This window comes from Cervus canadensis, chromosome 11, assembly GCF_019320065.1.
Source record: "Cervus canadensis isolate Bull #8, Minnesota chromosome 11, ASM1932006v1, whole genome shotgun sequence".
Lineage (NCBI taxonomy): Eukaryota > Metazoa > Chordata > Mammalia > Artiodactyla > Cervidae > Cervus > Cervus canadensis.
Genome location: NC_057396.1, coordinates 31348182 through 31368762, shown reverse-complemented (window position 1 = coordinate 31368762; position 20581 = coordinate 31348182). Strand labels below are relative to the sequence as shown.

Below are 20581 nucleotides of genomic sequence, written 5' to 3'. Positions count from 1 at the left end.
ATAGTACACTTACTGTTTATAGTTCATAGCCAAATCTGCAAAATACTTTCGTCTTTTACGGTAGACGTTGTCTTTGAAGCCCTAATAATTAGAGAAAAGTTTTTAAATATCCATACTAAAATATACTTGACAAATGATTTAGAAAACATTTCATTATTATGTGAATGACTATAAAGAAGGGCTGTATAACTTATTTTGAGCAAGCACTGTTTAGAAGTTTATGATCATTTTAAAGTCATTGTTATATGACAGCTTTATATGACAGTGACTACAAAGATAAAATATATTATGGATATAAAAATACTACAGTAGCTACAAAAATAAAATAGTTTGAGGAAAAAGAAAAGTACCACCCTCATTAAAGTACATGGCTCTTTTGCAAAGGTGAGTTTTTTTTCTTAATTGTTTGACTACATCTTCAGTTATATTTTCCTGTAATTAATAACAAAGTAGTAATTACTAATACTTGATATTATGGCAGCTGAATCTAGCCTCAGAGTTTATTGCAAAATGCTGACATATTAATCATTTGCAGAAGCAAATAATGATAATAAAAATAGACAAAATAGTAACATTAGAATTTATACCTATTAAGAAAAATAGGCAAAATAAGGCATCAAAAAGCAAATCTCAGGAGAAAATAATCAAAACTAAAATAATCAAAACTAAATAGGGAAGAAGGGGAGGACAACTGAAAGAATGAGACTTGTATGTTTAACATAGATTTAGAAGTCCCTACTATGCACCTGGCCTTGTGCTAAAATTCAGAAAAGCACAGTACAATCTGGGTCTTCAAGGAGTTTATTTTAACCAATGATTTTGAAGTAATATGATAAATGGCTTGTTAAAGACAGGCACAAAATGCCACTTGAACTCACAAGAGAAACTCATAATCCAGAGTACGTGAAGAGGACAGGTGGGTGAGGAAAGGGTCCCCGGCGATGACTCCTAAGCTAAGTCTCAGAAGAGGAGTTGAGAGGGCTAGGTGTGGGACAGGAAGCACAGCACCAAGGATAGCGCAGAAATGAAAACTAGCGTGTTGTGCCTAGGAAAACATACCCAACCCAACACTGCTGGAGTCTGGAGAGTGAGGTGGAGCACCGTGAAGACTAGTTACAGGCCTGCTAATAAAGGTCTGTTTCAGAGCCTAGATTTTACTCTTGGGGTAATTGGAAGTCATTGGGATTTTTTTTAAATAACAACTAGCAAGATGTAAAATCACATACCTTAAAACTTACATTTTAAAGTGTACAATTTAGTGGGGTTTAGGATATTGTACAACCACCTCCACCATAATTCCAGAACACTTTATCACCCTAAAAAGAAACATCCTACTCATTTGCAGTCTATTCCCATTTTCTCTCACCCCCAGCCCTGAAAGTCACTAATCTACTTCCTATTGCTAGGAATGTGCCTGTTCTGGACATTGTGTATAAAAGAAATCACACAATATATGGCCTTTTGTGAATGGCTTTTCTTTCACTATGACAGTGCTTTCAAGGTTCTTCACCCATGCTGTAACATGTTGAGTATTTCACGCTTTTTTTATGGCCATTAGTATTTCATTTGGGGGACATACCATGCTTAACTTATCCATTTATCATGGATGGATATTTGGGTTGTTTCTACCTTTTTGCTACTATGAATAATGCTTTCATGAACATCCCTGTTCAAGTTTTCTCATGGACTTATGTTTTCAATTTTCTTAGATCTATACTTATGCACACGAGGGGTAATGGTGACACTCAGGCTTTAGATCATTCTTGTGACTATGAGGAGGAGAGGATGGAGGTGGCAAGGCTGAAGGCAGGGAAACCAGTTAAGGGATATGGTAATAAGAATAAACAAGGAACAAATTTAAGAAATATTTAGGAGGTGAAAATAAGCAGGCCTTGGTAGTAGGTCAGTAAAACTGATTTACACCCCTTTCCCCTTTCCGTAAACATGTCCCAGATTTTTTTACCTTTGAATCTTTGCTCATTTTGCAATGAATTGTCCTTTCTCCCCATCTCTTTCCTGCCAAAATTCTCTAAGACCAAGTTAACAGGTTACCTTTCTCTGATTTCTTCAGCTAGAAGTGTTTCCTCCCTTGTGTATATCTCAAAACAGCCTTTGCAAGCCACTTAGCACACTTTTCATATTTAAATCTTGTATGTGTATTTATATATACACAACTTACTTTTGCAGCTAGACTGTAAACTCCCCAAGGGCAGTTACAGGAATTTATTAATTCCAATACTTACTTAATAAGATATTATTATAAATTCACTGATCAGCTGGGGGCTGTTTAAAGCAGTACACGGTCACATTTACACAGCTAATGAGTGATAGAAGCTAGATTAAACCCCTGGCCTGAACAACTCTAATGCGGACTCGCTCCTCTCCTCCCCTCCTAGGATCCTAGACATCCATAAGAAGTACTAATGCTCCAGACTTAGTAATGCTCCAACTCACGCCTATACTGTATCACATTTTAATAGAAACTGCAGACATGGTCTTAACTGTAATATAATTCTTGGAAGAGCTCTCAATTTTAAGAACCCCAGACATGGGACAGATGTAGAGTCAATGAAATTGGATGCTCTTCAGTCACTTGGTATCAAGTCCACCAACATGAAGGTCTAATAACACTTCCTGAAACTCAGATTAATCAAGATCCTTATTTAGTCTAGAATAAGCACTTTCTCTAAAAAAGAAAAATAATACCCTTAAGTTTTTAGTTTGTTTTAAATTATTTTCATGAAAATTTTATATTTTTATATTTTATATTTAAAATATTTACAGGATGGTCAGCATCCAGTTCAGATCCATACATCAGAACTCTGTTGGCACAATGGTCCAGATCAGAAATCTTCTTTGGAAACCAAGGAACAGTTTCCATACCTGCAAAATACAAAAACCACTAACAGTTGAAGAGATCCTCTTAAATTAGGCAATAAGAAAGAAGAAATTAAGGAAGTCACAAATGCATTTGGATGAGATTTTTTATTTTAGCTTGTACTTTGGGGCAAAATGTAAACAAGTAAGTTGCTCTAGTTCTAAGTACATCTTATTCAAAATGTTGAATTTAAAAATGTTTCGAGCCTTAACTTCCTAAGTCTTGGAGAAATGATGTTTTTTAGTCACAGACCGAAAGTTCAAAACAGTTTAAGCTACATCTTTAGCTATCCTTAAAAAGTAGATAAGGATGAACTTTACAGATCAAGGTGCAAATTTATCAAAAACTCTGAACATTTTTAAATTTAAATGTTTAAAACTCTGAATGTCTTTAAATTTAAATGTTTTTAAATTATTAAAAAACTCTGAATGTTATTAAAAACTCTGAATGTGTAGCTCAGCTGGTAAAGAATCTGCCTGCAATGCGGGAGACCTGGGTTCAATCCCTGGGTTGGGAAGATCCCCTGGAGAAGGGAAAGGCTACCTACTCCAGTATTCTGGCCTGGAGAATTCCATGGACTGTATAGTCCATGGGGTGGCAAAGAGTCGGACATGACTGAGCAACTTTCACTTTCACTGACTGTTTATTTTTGTTGATTAAAAGTATCCTAGAGATCATGTATGTCTTTGCCACTTTGATCTTGCCATCCCTCACACACACAAGCCTTCCTAAAGCTCTTCTCCCTGGAATACCTATTCCACTCCCAGTCCTGCTCCATCCAACTCATCTTTCAATTTTCCTGAGAATATCCTTCTCCTTCAAGACCCAAATCAAATGAGCCTTCCCTAACCCTGTAGGCGGAGCTAATTCTCTATCTTCTGGGTTCCCGAGACTATGATTCTAATTCTCCAAAAGATTTTGCTATGTTTTACTGCAATGAATCCGTATATGGCTGTCTTACAGAAAAGAATTGGAATGACTCTAGGGTAAGATTTTTTTTTTTATATATCCCCATTTCTTAGTAGAAATATCTGACACAAGCTGCTGTTCCCTAAATATCAACTGAACAGTTTAGCCTCTATAAAACTCATCATTTTATAGATGAGGTAACCAAAGTCCAGGGCTTCCCAAGTAAAGAATCTGCCTGCCAATGCAGGGGACACGGGTTCGATCCCTGGGTCAGGAAGATCCGCTGGAGAAGAGAATGGCAACCCACTCCAGTATTCTTGCCTGGAGAATCCCATGAACAGAGGAGCCTGGAGGGCTACAGTCCGTGGGATCACAAATAGTTGGACACAACTGAAGCGACTTAGCACACATAGCCATACAAATACATAACAGATGCATATCAGCACTCATTACACCCCCAATCTTGTTACATAATCTGAAGGGATTATTTAAAATTGAATACCATATACAAAATGTAACTGATTTATTTGCTTGTCTTTTGCCCTAAGTAAACTACAAGGATATTTTCACAATAGAGATTTTAGGCTATATCCTTGCTATCTGAGCATCTAAAAACTTAGAGGGCTTTACTGCTTTTCCATTGGTTTTGGTGGAAGTGAGGGCAAGGAAGAACACTGTATTTCACATATAAAGTATTTCATATCATGCTGCTGCTGCTGCTAAGTCACTTCAGTCGTGTCTGACTCTGTGCAAGCCCATAGATGGCAGCCCACCAGGCTCCTTTGTCCCTGGGATTCTCCAGGCAAGAATACTGGAATGGGTTGCCATTTCCTTCTCCGATGCATGCATAGTCATCAGTAATTGTTAACATTTTCAGCAAATTCAAATATCCATTTAATATCTGCTAAGAGTCTGCCCTGTAAGAGTTATTAAGTGCTCAGAGATTGTAAATTGAGATTTGTCAAACCAAGAAATGCCTGACAATTTAAAAATTGAGATAACAAAATGGATTTCTAACTATTCTGAATTCTTTATTATACTCAAGGTTTCCTCTTCACTTCTCTCGCCTTTGATAAAGTGTTGCTTTATAATTTTTCTTCAGCATCTTGAGCAGTTACATTTTGTATCTTCTTTATTATCAGATTGTAAGCAATTTGAAGAGACAGTGTTTGATTTTTACTTTTATGCCTTTAAGAATAACATAAGATCAGACACATATATTATGCACTTAATCATCTGAGTAGCATTTTCACCTTTCAACTTACCGTCTTCCTTCGCAGTAAAATTATCTGGTAGATTCACAGAGAGAATATTAGAATGAGACTTCAACAGATGAAAAATATCATTCAGTTGTTCTCTACTGATATCACAGTCAACAAAAATCTCAAATTCTGAGCTTCTTCTCTTTGATTTTCGGGACTCGATGTGTAACAGGTTCACATGCTTCTCCTGTGGAAAGAAGATGAAGAGTATCCTCAAATGATTATAGTCTCCGAGCAAATTACTTTCATTACCACTAAAAATCAATCTCATCGTTTGTCATAGTAGCCAATGGGGGAAAAGTCCATTTTTAGTGCTGCCAACAGCAAAACAATTCCTCCTAAATATTAGGTACTTTTTTTTTAAGTTTGAAAAATTCACCACACCCTCCAAAAGCTAATAAATGAAATGAACACCCACTAGGGAGTCCCCCAGATTTCCACAACTGATTGGCATTCAAATCAAAAGACCTAGTCTTCTAGATGAAAAGAACTCTTTGAAAATCCTCACAAATAAAAGCTAGTTTTTTTTTTTTTAAGTTTTCTTAGTGTTTGGTCCTTCAGAAAGAAAAGTTTCCTTTGAAAAAATCCATTTACTAAAACTAGATGAACAGCTTGAACACAAAATTTTTAATACCTCCTATCTCCTAGGCTACAAACTCAAGTAACCAGCTGAACCAGATTGCTTCTTCTGATGTCTTCCCAGGGCAGCCTGAGCTGTGGGTGCCATATGTGTAAACCTGCTAGGGAAGGGTATCTTCTGTTACCAATCTGGGTGCTGAGGGAAAACCCTGCTGACATAATCATGAAACATAAGAACCAATCACCCAACATCTAAAAAATGAGAAAGACTAGATGCTCTCCAATGCTAACATGTCGAATCTAAATTAACTTCATGAACACCTGTGTAGCCAGGTAAGGGCGGTGAAGCATATGAAGAAAGGCAAGACATACAAGAAGTTGACAATCTAGTTGGCTAACACATAAAAGACTAAGTGTGTGTGTGTGTGTGTGTGTGTGCGCACACTCAGTCATGTCCAATTTTTTGTGGCTCCGTGGACTGTAGCCCGCCAGGATTCTCCTCTGTCTATGGAATTTTCCAGGCAAGAATACCGGAGTGGGTTGCCATTTCCTACTCCAGAGGGTCTTCCCGACCCAGGGATCAAACCTTCATTTCTGTGTCTCCTGCATTGGCAGGTGGATTCTTTACCACTAGCACCACCTAGGGAGCCTGAAAGACTAAGAAAATACAAATAATGTAAATGATAACATACAGGCTTAAGGTGCAGAAGACATTCAACAAATGGAAAAAGCATCATGAGCTAGAGAAAGTAGAAGTTTCTATGAAGTAAATAGGAACTGAGGCGAGTCTTAATAAACAGAAGGGGAGAAGGGGGATTCCAAACAAGAGGGACTTGTACGAGCAAAAGTAGGGATGAGATAATTATCAGGGAACATGAACTTGATAAATAACAACAGAGAGTGAGTGTCAGGGATGTTGGGAACTGGAGTAGGCAGGGTTCATCCTGGAATGTAGAATCTATCATGGAACCAATAGAAGAAAGTGAGCTACAAATACTGGAGCTTATCAGGAGCAAAGGAGAGTTTCACAGAATCTATTTCTTACGAATTTTATAATAAGAATGCATTCATAAATATTTTTTGAATGATGACTTGAACAAATGTAAAGCTATAAATTACGTTTTTGGAGGAAAAGACACAAAATGTCCATTCTTCCTAAATCAATCTAAAATTGAATGCTATTAAAATCAAAATCTTGATGGAATGGGGCAAGGAAATACAATCAAATAATTTAAAACTCCATCCAGGAGAAAAATTTAGTCAAGAAGATCCAATAAAATTACATTAAAGTTAAAGCAATAAGTGAGACATTCCCTATCAGATATTTCAATTACAGAAACAGAGGCACAGAGAGGTTAAGCAGTTTGCCCAAAGGCACACAGTTAGTAAGTGTTCAAGCTGGAATTCAAAGTCAGGCTGTCCAAATCCATAGTCTATGCCCTTAAACACTATGTTGTAATCTTGTACTAAGTGCATAAAGATATAAAAAGTCAGAATAATGGATAATATGGCTTTTCTTTGAGCAAGATTTACATAATCTTAATAATAAAACACTAAAGACTGACATAGCCAAAAATTGGGGCATAACTACACTGGGAAGTTGGGGGAAAGGGAAGTTGAGCAGGCCTCTAGGAAGGGAGTTGTGCCAAGGAAGCCAAATGTTTACTTCCATTGGAGAAAACCAATAGGTGACATCTACAGATGGAAAAATCACGAAATAGCAGCAGAATACACATATTGTTTATAAATATAGAAGTTAATACTATGCAATATAGTTACAAGAGTTGAAAATGGTTGCCCCCTTTTGGTTGAAAAAGTGAAAAAAAGTGAAAGTCAAACCTGGGTCTCCTGCACTGCAGACAGATTCTTTACCATCTGAGCCACCAGAAGCTCAGTGGATAGGAATCCACCTGCTAATGCAGAGATCACGAATTCAATCCCTGGGTCTGTAAGATCCCCTGGAGAAGGGAAAGGCAACCCACTCCAGTATTCTTGCCTGGGAGAGGAGCCTGGCAGGCTCCACGGGGTCACAAAAGAGTCAAACACAACCTAGTGACTAAACAACAACAACAATCATTTATTTACTAAAAGTAATTGTTTAGTGTTTGTCTTCTCCACTGGATTGTACACACTCTGAGGACTGGCACGGTGTCTGCTTTGCCCCGGGCCACATCTTTATATCTAGCAGGGCACTGTGCACTTAGCACTCCGTAAATTTTCATGTTCCAACTGGCTGACCCAGTTTCCTTAAGATAGATTTATGAAAGTAAAATTACTGGGCCAAAATGTGTGAACACTTTAAGACTCACAATACATATTGCTGGATTGTTTCCCTACACATCACATCAATTTTCCTTCACACCAAAGGTGTAGTTAAGTGCCAAAGGCACTGAAACTCAGATAGTAGGGAGCAATATAATTGTAGAAGCCTTGCTATTTTGCTGTATAAAATATAATTTAACATATTAATATCAATAATATCATTAAAATCTGAATATTTATTTAGCTAAAATTAAAATTTGATTCTTCAAAATCTATGACGTAAACCTTTCTTCCCCATTTATTAAATAATAAATTATTTCTATAAATTGTTTGTATCCCTTGCCAATTTGATAGAACTGAGCAATATTTTAGAAATTTAAGTACTTAAAACATTTCTGTAGTCCACCAATGATGAATTTACAAATAATCTTATAGACCCATTTCATAAAAATTTTATGCAAAAATATGGAGAGTATTTACCTGGAAGATTTTCAACGCTTTTATAAGTCCTCCAACTTCATTTTTTAAGGAAAAAATAAGGGTTGCTCTTCCCCTTTCAAAGGAATGGTCTTTGTTTTCCTTATTGTCTTCAATCATGATCAGTTTGGTGTACTTCTCTAAAAACAAAGTATGAAAACAGAAAGGTCTAAAAAAGAAAGTTGTGCGATGTAGGCGATATTTGATAGCACAGATATTTGAAACTCAGACAATATTTGATAACATTAACCAAGTTTTAGTTTCCTCATCTGTAAACCATGAATGTACAGATATACTTTGCAAGGCCATAATGAGACCAAAATAAGCTAAAAGACTGCCTAGCATAGTACTTGGAACATTATAGGCATACAATACATGTTAGTAGTTTCCTTTTTTTTTTTCCTAATCCAGTGCTTTCAGGGCATGACTCAAGCCCATGGGCTTCTTGCAGTCATCCTGACTATTGTGGTCTGAACTGAGCACTCTTCCTCTGTGAGAACCTACCTCCTCTTCCCCTACAATTTTAGCACTTTATTATACTGGATCTTTATCGTTTTTTTAGTTTCAGATGTACAACTTAGTGATTCAATGTTTTCATAGATTATATGTTATTTAAAGCTTATCCATTTAAAGTTATCATAAAATATTGACTATATTCTCTGTGCTATATAATATATATATCCTTGTAGCTTATTTATTTTATAGATTACTATTTTTACTCTTAATCTCCTATGCTATTTTGCCCCTTCCTCCTCTACTTTCCCCACTGGTAACCACCAGTTGTTCTCTATATCTGTAAGTCTGTTTCTGTTATTTTCATTTACTTGTTTCATATTTTAGATTCCACATGTAAATGATAACATACAGGATTTGTCTTTCTCTGACTTATTTCAGTAAGCATCATACCCTCGGGGTCCATCCATATTGCTGCAAATGACAGAATTTCATTCTTCTTATGGCTAATATTCCATTGCATGTATATACATATTTATATATTGCTGTTGTTTAGCCGCTAAATCATGTCCAACTCTCACAAGGCTCCTCTGTCCTTCACTATCTCCCGGAGTTTACTCAAATTCATGTCCATTGAATGGGTGATGCCATCCAACCGTCTCATCCTCTGCTACCCTCTTCTTTTGCCTTCAATCATATATATATATGCCTCTGTATCTTGGCTATTATAAATAATGCGACTGTGAATATTGGGGTGCATGTATCTTTTCAAAAGTAGTGTTTTCATTTCCTTTGAGTGTAAGCCCAAGAGGAATTTCTGGATCACATAGTAGTTCTATTTTTAGTTTTTTGAGGCACTTCCATACTGTTTTCCATAGTGGCTGCACCAATTTCCTTTCCCACCAATAGTGCAGAAGGGTTACCTTTTCTCCACATCTCACCATTTATTAATTGTAGTTAATACAGTTAGTGTAGTTAATACAGTTAATGTAGTTAATACAGTTAATACAATTAATAGTAATTGTATAATAATAATAGCAATTAATAATATACTGGGTCTTGAATGGCTTTCCTCAAATGTGTCACTCATACATGGCTTCTAAAAAGAGAGCAAACTCCTTCAGAACAGGGATAGGGCCTTTTATTTCTTTTGTAAATTCAAGAGCCTGGACAGCTCTGGACACAGGTGGATTAGATGGATAACTGCTAGCCCAGAGAATTCTGGTTCCAGGTAGCTATCCGCTTTCTCTCTGACTGTGGAATCCCCTACGCCATGAGCCCTGAAGCCATTTTAGTATTGGCCTACAAGTGTCATATGACTACAAATACAACTCTGTGTGTGTGTGTTGAGGAAGGTGAGAATAGTGTAGCAGATAGATGCAGGGTACAGTAACTTTGTACTGGTGACTCTCAAGTGAGAAATACACACTTGAGAAATAAGATTTAGATTAGTATATAGAAATAGCATATTGAAGATTTATGGTTATTAGTTTTCTTTGGGTTATTAATTCTTCCTAATTGCCCAGTTTCCTATCGTTGTTCTAGTGGAATTGATGTTTAACAACTTAAATTGACATAACCAATCTCACTGCCTTTTGCCACCTTGCATGCATTGGTCCAAGCCGGTGGAGCAGGTATCAAGATGGCGTGGGCTTGAAGCCAGAGAGACTGTGTCCCAGTCCCCCTCAGTTCAAACTTCACGTACTTGCGGAAGCCTTCCCTGACCTCCCCACGTCAACCCCTAGTGTTGATTCTCACTGCACCAGATACTTCCTATTCGTAACAACAGTCACAGGTGCAGCCACAGCTCACCTATGTATATGGTTGTTTCTGTCTTTACAACTAGCCTTTGAGTTCCATGGGGGACAGTGATCACATATGCTTTTATTCACCATTGTGAGTACCTGGCACAGTCTCTGCACATAACAGGGGCTGAATAGATGTCAGAGAATGAATAAATGAATGAAAGACTGGTGACAGACATGGTCACTACCCTCAGGAAACTCTAAGAGTCTTATATAGAAGAACAATGTGAAGGATAAGCGCTGTAACAGGGAACACAAACGGTAGAGTGATGGCACTGGCTAGATTAATTATTCTGCGATGTATTTAGAGGTGCTTCACTGAAGATGTGTTTGAATTCCTCTCCTAAAGAAAAAAGAGAGGAAAGAGCCCATGAGGAGGTGAAAGACAACAGATGACAGGTAAAAGACAACAGGAGGTGACCAAGTATTACTGAGGGATCATGCAGGCACGGTAAGTGGGTCAGATCCTTCAAAAGGCTCTGTGCAGTTAATGCAAAGGAGTTTGGACTTGATCTTCTATGCCCATCCAGATACCCACCTCAGGTACCCATACAATGACCAGCCTGATGAAAGGCTAAATGAGAAAAGTTAGGACAAGGTAGTTTTCCATTAAGCTAAATTCTTGGCTTTGAAATGCTTTCTATAGGCTGATGCAAAATGAGGGGCTTCATGAATTTCTGTTTTTCTCGCCAGAGAACTTTGTGAGTTTTCTCTTTTGGCCATAATGCCCTTTTTAAAACCCATACTGTGTAACATTTGGGGGCACCTTATAAGAAGTAACCCTAAGAGCCCTATCTGGCTTGATAGAGGTTATAAAGTACCAAATAAAGCTCAGTAATTTCCAACTGTATGGTCATAAAAAATAGCCTGCTACTAAATTTGCCAATGGAGTACAATTTTCTGTTTCAGAATCCAGTCTTTCTGATACCTTTGAAATTTAGCTTTAAAAAATATTTATCAGGCAGATACTAAGTTGAAGGACTTCTACATATAAGTTCAGAGATAAAGAATTTCCCATGCCATGATGACAAGATTCCATCCATTCTTAACAACCCAAGAGGTGGGTAAGGGAACTGATACTTGTCAAATGCCTATATATATCATGCACTAATATTGTCCCATATAATTCTCATAAAAATCTTGGTGGAGAGAGAGAGGAATTATATTCATTTTATAAATGAGAAAACTGAAACTTAGAGAAACTAACTAACCTGTCCATGGTAACACAGCTAGAAATGTAAGAACACATATTGAAAACTGGTCTATGAAAATGTGAATGTTAACGTATGTATGTGCTTTCACAAGAATTACCCTAAAAATGTTCAAAAACACAAAAAGTAGAGCAAAATTCCTAGGATCTAGTTGAAAGTTGACATCTCAGATGAACTAGATATCTACCTTGGCATCTTTTCAACCACTATTTACACTGCAAAACAGTGTAAGGAAATATCTAATCACTGGTCTAACATTTGTCAGTGTATGACCTTGGGCACACTACCTAACTTTTCTAATACAGCAAAGTAACCAAACAGTTAATCAGAACTCACAGCATTCAAAACTCATTTACACATTTTAAACACATAATGTGACTTGGCTTTCTGGTGTTTTCTCCAGAGAAAAAACTAAGCTACTTCAGGTACCCAAAAATATAAAATTCAAAATTTAACAAATACTTATCGAATCATTGAGATTAAAATCAAAACTGCCTAGATATTTCTAATTGTGTCAATTTATTCTCTGCAACTAAGACAATCTCTGTGTCAAATGCTTTAAAATCAAATGACCAGTTAAACTTAATGATAATGTGGATTTTTCTATGATTCAAATGATTACTAGAGGTAATACAAATAAAATTTCAACCCAAGCACATTTATATGAATGAATTACTATAGTCAGTGTTAGGGCAGTAAAAATGAAAAAGACAAAGAAGACTATTTGCCTCAAAGGAATTCACAGATTTAATATGAGGGGGAGGAGGAGAGACAGACTTTCCAGCAAGGACAAATAGGCAGAAGAGAACAGTATCCTGAGATCCCAGCTATGATATCTGAGGAGCACACCAAACCCCACCTACTTCCCAACCCTGTGACCAATATCCCATGAGATTCTGAAGATGTTGGAGATGGTCTGTGACCCATCCCTAAGTCTCTGAGCAGAAAAGATTTACGGATGGGAAGCAAGACCTCCGAAAAGGGATTTTCAGCTTCAAAGGAATTGACCATTTCTTAAGGTAAGCTCAATTATACACAGGAAATTCTGAATTGGTGGCTCTAGAGCTAAAAATTCAGGGATGGTCTCAGATTTGCATTCTTAGAAATGTGAAAACCTTTGGAAACAGTTCTGATGTGTCCAGATACCCACCTCAGGTACCATCACTCAAAGACCATGCACTTGTTTTTCTCACAGAGTATCGGTGACTTTGTCCTATAGTATACAGCTGCCAACAGTAAGAGAGATGTAAAATGATAAAGCAGATTTCTGTAATAAATCCAACTACAAATCCATGTAGACAAGTTATAATTTCTATGTGCATTAATTTCCTTATATGCAAAATTGGATGGAGGCCAATTAGCCCCAAGTTCGTGGCTATAAGGAGGAGCAGTATAATACATGAAACTCTTAGAACAGATGCTGGCCTACACTAAGTACTCAGTAAATATTAGCTCTAACAATGGGAAGTGCATCCCACATTTCTTTCAAAAAAAAAATTAAACATAATAAAATTGATATTCTAAACTTCCCTGGCTAAAAACTTTTCTTTCCCTGGGAATTAAGCATTTCACAAGATAGTTATAAATCTACTTCTTATGGTAGAAAGCTCATGGAAAGATTGTGTTATGGCATAAAATTTAAGTATTCGTCTTAATGTGCTTTTCAGTTTTATTAGTTTATTTGCTATGAAACCCTGAAAGTGTATTAAGTTCCAAATCTCAAGTGAATAATTTAGCAATTCTTTTTTTTTAATTTAGCAATTCTTTTGCAAACAAACAGATGAAGACTCCAAAGTACAATTTACTGAGTCAGTCTATATTTACTGAGTCCCCATTTTCCCTCATATTACTACCATAACATACTAAAGTAAGAGCATTCTGAAAATATAAGTTATTTCCTGGTCTACCACTATTTTTGTAACATAAGCAAACTTTAACAACAAGCAAGGATCAAAAAACAGGAAAGGAAAATGATGTTTTTGCCAGTCAGTGGTAACACCAACAGAATTTCAGATCTCCTGATAGTTCATCTTTCAATGATCTCTCAGAGCTTAGAATGCAACTCTTCATATCAAACTGTATCAAGATTTTCTTTCACATTTCAAAACTGGCCCTTAACCTCCTGTGGCAGGAGCCACCGTAAGAAGGTACTAATGGTCATAGCTAATCCATCGTTTTGGGCTTCATAATTCTTCCTTTTCTCCCTGGTTCTGAAATGGATCTAGTGTTGCCTAATGCATGGGGGTAGAGGAAGGTGAAGTATACGTTAACTGAATATTTATGACAGGTAAGGCATTTTGTATACTGAGGTTTGGAAATATTCCTATCCCTCTTCTTAAGTCAATATAAGAGTGAAGTTTCTCAAAAGGGACTTCTGCTAAGAAACTAGAAGAAAAGAGTTCTCCCCACTTCCCAACTCCCACCCCCAAATCAATTTAAGAGCATAGGGCTTTGACCTTTACTAAAATTTGGCCACAGCTTGGCCTGATAGAACTTATGAAGCATTTTTATTCTGTCTTTATTGTTACTCCCAAACCCCTTTCAGAACCTCAACATTTTCCCCTTGTCACTTTTTTTCTTTCCCCCTTCAGGCTACCTACCCCCTCTTACTCCTTCAGGGGCAAAGCCCACAGTACTAGCCTAGTAAGATAAAAGGTTATGAAGTGTCCAATGGGTCACACTTGTTTGGACATGTGTCTCATGAAGAAGTGTATATTTTACTTTGAAAGCAACACTTTAACAGGCCAGTGCCAGCTGGTACTTCCCCCTTTTCTGTAAGAGGCAGTGAGCCATTCTCCTATTACCTTTCCTGACCTGACTAAAGATACACTGGGATATAGGAACCTGCCATGTGAAACAATGAACACATACCAAGAAGGCGGTCAGAAGTCCAACATCCCCTTGGTATAGAAGAGGTCAAGGTGTTTACATTGACTGTTTTCTCCATTTAGTTTAATCAGTAATGGTGTAACTTAAATTTCTTTGATCTAGGAAGCACAGAGCACTATCAAATTAAAGTATTTTGAAAGCATCTATGCTATTTGAAGACAGAATTAAAAGTTTCTGGAAAGACTGGTGTGAAAGAAGAGAACACTCCAGAGAAACTTGATGGTCTTTTCTGAATGGAGGAAGGGAATGAGGATGAAAGTAAAGATGAAATATAAAATAAAATACAAAAATGTGAAAAACATTATTTCAGGAAATAAAGGCACCAGCAAACAAAATGGTAATAGAAGATGTATCCCTGCCTGAAGATAATCTGACAATAATACATCTACAAATGAACTCCAGTGAACTTCATAGGTCACAGATTATAGCTTTACAGAACCAGGTATAGTTACTTTAAGCTGTGCTCACTTCTACTTTTAAACCAAATAAGTGAATTCCATCCTTCTTTGAGAATTAATTGACAGGAAAAACTTTCACTGGGTTTGAAAGTTCAACTCTAGTCTTTTTGCCCTAATTCAATTCTAATTACAGCATCAGTGGGGAGTTAATTTTAAACCTCTTTAAACCAAATGGCCAGAGGCAAGATTAAGCTTACCTCGACTATTAACAGGATCTGAACTACTAGGTCCGATGCCTCTTTGTTAGTTGCAACCTTGTACTGGAGCTCTTAGTCCCGTGTTGGGGTGGAGGTGATAAGATGTGTTGCTGAGAGGCTTTGCATCAGAGACTCCCTTTTCTTTGGGAGTGTCTAAGGAAAGGTTCCCTTTGTAGGATTAGAAGGAAAAAAAAGAGATGTTGCCGTTTGATGTAGAAGAGAAGGAAGAGTGCATCTGTTTCTGCTAGCATAGAGGAATCATGCAGACTTGGGTTCAACTCAACTTCAGTTTCCTCATCTGTAAAATTCAAGACATATCTACTTCACAGGGTTTGTTGGGGAGGTGAAATCAGATGACATGTAAAGAGCCTGTTTCTGGCACTCAGGAGGTCCTCAAAAATAGTATCTTTTCGCCCCAAAGAGAGTAGGCGGAAGGGAGAAGAATGAGTGACCACAGGTGTACAACTTCGACTTCCCAGGCCCAGCTCCCCACAAGCATTTACCTCCAGGAGGATGCTCCTGCCTCTCCCCGAGACAGCCCAACGCCCCCACACCCTCAACGGTGGTCCCTGATCCCGACGGGGAGGCACCACTCCACTCACCTCGAGGTCTGCTTAGCTGTGAGCTAGGTCCGCGCGCAGCCTCTCGCTGCCCGCCTCTTATAGAGGCGGGCGTCAGAGCCGGCCAATGGGCGCCCGAGACGGATGTGCAATGACCAATGAGGAAAGGGTTCGCCTGCCGGGCGGGGGTTGGCGGGGCACCCAAGGAGCTGACCTCCTCTGGGTGCTGACTGTCCCTGCCAGCCTGCGCGGAGACTCGCACGCCTTAGCCTTTTAACTAAACTAATGTGAGGCCATCCTTAACTACAGAAGGCCGACCAATATTAAGCAATCGAGTTGGAAATTCCCTCCAAATCAAGATAACATCCGTTATTGACACATCGTAGGCTTGCGCTGCTTTTCCTGCTTGGCGACTGAAGCAGAAATCCGCCGCCCCACCCCCACCCCACCTCCCAGAATATGTGCTCCTAGGTTGATAGTCCAGCTCAGCCTCATCGTTCTCTTGGTGACTTCCCTTGTTCCTTAAGACAAGGTAATTGAACTTTTAAGAAGTGCTCAGTACCTTTCCAATTTAAAAAACTTTAAAGCTGCAAACAGATGAGCATGCTGTAGTAGCAGAAAATCGTACGTGAACAACGTGGCACTAAGGTAAAAAATTTGGACTAAAGTACTTGTTGATTGAGCACTCAGTCCATAAGATCCTGTCCCAAAAGGCTATATATGTGCTTCAATTTTTTGAAAGTCAAGTTTGTTGATGTACAATTTACTCACAGTAAAATTCACCCTTTTGAGATGTACATTTCTGAGTTCTGACAGATACAGTTGTGTAACCACCAAACGGACAGAATACAGAACGTTTATCTCATCTCAAAAAAGCTCCCGTTTCAATTCTCTCCCCCTACGTCCAACCCCTGACAACCACTGATGTGATTTATGTCAGTCCAGTTTTTCCTTTTCTGGAATGTCATATAAATGGAATTATGCTGGCATGTGTTTTTTGGCTCCTGGCACTTAACATGATGTTTTTTAATATCATCCATTTTGTTGCCTATCAGTAATTTGTTCCTTTTCGTTGCTGAATATGGATATATTTTTAAAATGCAGGACATCTACTGCTTTCAAGTGCACTCTTTTATCTGTCTAATAATTCTATGAGATAAATATTATCCTCATTTTACAGATAAGGAAACTCAGGCTCAGAGAGGTTCTGTAACCCTTTTCTGGCACAGGCTGGTAAATAGAATCACAAATTAAGCAGAAGTATTCTGACTTTAAATCTGGTGTTTTTACTACAATTCCATGAAAATCACTAGCCAGGTACAGGCGTTTCAGAATCAAGCTGTGGTCAAAGACAGCTTTCCTAAAGTTGGGTCTATGGGAGTGCTTGAACCATCTCTGTTAAAGAAGAGGGATGGGGCCAAGTCATTCAAAGAAATCAGGAGAACAAGTTGGGCACTACCTCTGTGTGAAAAGTTTTGAGTAATTGATATAAATCTATCTGAGGTCACTTTCAAGGACTGTGCAAAGCAGGAATTGTCTCTGGACCTCACTGAACATACTCAGCTCCCACAATCCTGGGAGCTTGCAGGCATTGGGGCTTTCCCACTTCTCTGACAGAATTCTAAGGTGATGCTGACTCTCCCCAAAACATCTCAAACATTGTGCTTGGAATTCCACCAAAGAAGAATTTTCACTGGAGATAATGATACAATTTAAATTAAATTCATACACTCTGACAAGGCACAGAGAAAGAACTACCAGTTGGAGAAAAATTATATATATATATATTTGCCTAATTAGAAGAGCTTATAATTAATATGAAACTGATATCACAGAATGAAAAAATTACATTTCCATGGAAGTTATGGAAGAGGTAAATTAATCAAGACTTGAAGAAAAGAAGCCATCTCAGTAAATGTATTCATTTTCCACAGTTGCTGGAACAATTTGCAACAAACTTAGTGGTTTAAAACAACACCCATTTATTATCTTATAGTTCTGAAGGTCAGAAATCCAAAATGGGTTTCACTGATATAAAATCAAGGTGTCAACTGGCTTATGTTCCTTTTGGAGGCTCCAGAAGAAAATCTGTTCTCTTGCCTTTCCTAGCTTCTAGAGGTCCCCTGTGTTACTTGGCAGTAATAAACTATAGTGGAAAGGAATATGAAAAATAATATAACTGAATCACTTTACTATACACCAGAAAAAGACACATTGTAAATCAACTCTACTTCAATTAAAATAAATTTTTAAAAAATTTTTTTCAAGAGACTTTCAGTTGCCTTTAATGCTATTCTCCAAATTGAGGACAGAAGTGTCACCACTGGATTCAACAACAGGGAAGTCACTGGGATCCTCGACAAAAGCAACATCAGTGACATATGGCAGAGGGAATACAGTTTGTATGTGCAGAGGTAAGATTAGGCTACAGAAATAATGTCAGCTCCTTCAGGAGGTTTATTTTAGAGAGAAGCATAAAAAATGTGGTAGAAATTGAAGGGGCATATGAGGTGAAGGGAGGGTTTTTTTTTAATAGGAGATAATAGAGAAAGAATGATCCAATAGGGCAGAAGAAATGGATGACTTAAGGAAGTGAGAAGATAACTGCAGGAGCCGAAGTCCATCCCGCTGATCTCATTAGTTCTAATAGGTCAGTCAGGTGAGCCTCCTGATTTTCTAGGTATATAATCATATCCACTGAAAAGGCATCTGAAAAACATCTTAGTACTTTTCAAATAAGTGATCATCCTAAATGAATAGAATGGTTTGGAGGCCATATAGAGGGATATCTGGTTGGCTGACAAAGTTGTTTCTTGAATTGGGTGATGGAAACAGGAGTATTTGCCTTTTAATAATCAATGAAATTCAGTTTTCTGCTTCTGTGTTTTGACAAGAAAAAGACTGATGAAAAACAAAAGCTATGAAAAATAACAATTTGGCCCTTTCTAATATTTAAACCTTATACTTATTTGTTTTTCATCCTATTCTATTAGTCGGGCTGTCAGAGCAATTTTCAATAATAACCTCCTGTTTTGTTCCAGACTTTAATGCAAATGTTTCTGTTTCAATTAAGAATCCTATCTGCTACAGGTATTATGTTAATGAGATTTTCTTTTATTTCAGATTATAAAGGAGTTTTTCTTAGAAACAGATGTTACAAATTTTATCAAATTGTTGGCATTTACTGATTTGAGTTCTTTTTTTAGTCCATTAATGCAATGAATTACATGAGATTTCCTAATGTTAACTTATCCCTGTATTCATAGGATAAACTCACCTTGATCATGATGCTTTTATGGGTGTTTTTAATATATATTTTGTGTGTTTGCTCAGTCATGTTCAACTCTCTGTAGCTCCATGGACTGTAGCCTGATAGGCTCCTCTGTCCATGGAATTTTCCAGGCAAGAATACTAACGTGGGTTGCCATTTCCTATTCCAGATCTTCCCAACCCAGGGATCAAACCTGTGTCTCTTGCATCTCCTACATTGGCACGCGGATTCTTTACTACTGGTGCCACCTGGGAAGCCCAAATAGTATATAATTCATATATCTTTTAATATGGTGTTAAATTGTATTTGTTGGTATTTTGTTTAGAATTTTTGCATCCATATCAACAAATAAGACTGGTCTATAGTTTCTGGCTCAGTCAGTAAAGTATCTGCCTGCAATGCAGGAGACCCGGGTTTGATTCCTGGGTCAGGAAGATCCCCTGGAGAAGGAAATGGCAACCACTCGAGGAGCCTGGCAGGCTACAGTCCATGGGGTCACAAGAGTCAGACACGACTAAAGCGACTAAACCATCACCACATAGTTTCCTTTGTGTGTGACTCTTCTTATCCAGTTGTTATCTCTGTAGAAATAATTCAGAAATCTTCCACCATTTTCTGTTGCCTTGAAGTAGAGATGGGGTAGTTCTTTTATTACCTTTTCAATGTCAACATTAGTCTTTTACAGTTTTCTGCCTCTTTCTGGGTTTAGTATTGAATCTTTTCCTAAAAAAAAAATTTTAATTTCCTTGTGGTTATGTTCTGGTTTTCCTTCTAAATTTTTTTTCTTTATTGCACCTGAGTCAGAGAATGTATCTGTATGATTTCTACTTAGAAAAATTTATTAGGGTGTCTTTTGTGGCTCACCACATTATCTCTTATGGATGTTATGTTAAATTTGAAAAGAATGTGAATTTTTCATTTGGAGGTATGTAATATTCAAGGCAGAGTAAGCAATCCTATAGTAATGAATTATCCTTTTATTATCTTAACATAGTAAAGGTTTATTTCTCTCTCACTCTAAGTCCAACATGTACTGGGTGACTCTCTGGGGAATCGCCCCTCCATGTGGTTCTGTGTGGTTATTCAGGGATTCAGACAACTTCATCCTGTTGCTCTTCCATCTCAAGCCATGGCTGCATCCAAAGGGAGAGTTTCCCAGGAGTATGCCAGCTTTTAAATGCTTTGGCCCAAAAATGATACTTGTCATCACTGTTCTCACTTCATTGGCTATCACCAATCGTATTGTTCTTCCTTACTGCAAGAGGGCTTTGAGGTCTAGTCTCCTGATAAGCCCAGAAGAACCAAATGTGGAGAGCCCAAATTTTTTTTACTGTAAAACACAAAGGCCTATGTATGTGTGCGCTCAGTGC

At 37.7% G+C, this 20581-nt stretch overlaps 1 protein-coding gene across 3 annotated transcripts in view; it reads right to left on the bottom strand.

Annotated features, from left to right (window-relative positions):
* The window catches only part of TPH1 (tryptophan hydroxylase 1), a 29877-nt gene extending 13876 nt beyond the window's left edge, over positions 1-16001 (bottom strand). The window contains exons 1-6 of one of the 3 annotated variants that reach the window (XM_043482785.1): positions 15983-15997; positions 15381-15548; positions 8371-8507; positions 5053-5236; positions 2783-2883; positions 14-81 (exon numbers count right to left, since the gene is read on the bottom strand). In XM_043482785.1, the coding sequence (XP_043338720.1) occupies positions 14-81; positions 2783-2883; positions 5053-5236; positions 8371-8487 (470 nt within the window). In that variant the 5' untranslated portion in view covers positions 8488-8507; positions 15381-15548; positions 15983-15997. Of the gene's footprint in view, positions 1-13; positions 82-2782; positions 2884-5052; positions 5237-8370; positions 8508-14707; positions 14729-15380; positions 15549-15982 lie in introns of those variants that run through there. The other 2 variants (XM_043482784.1, XM_043482783.1) reach the window with 2 other exon arrangements.
* Between the last annotated feature and the right edge of the window lie 4580 nt (positions 16002-20581).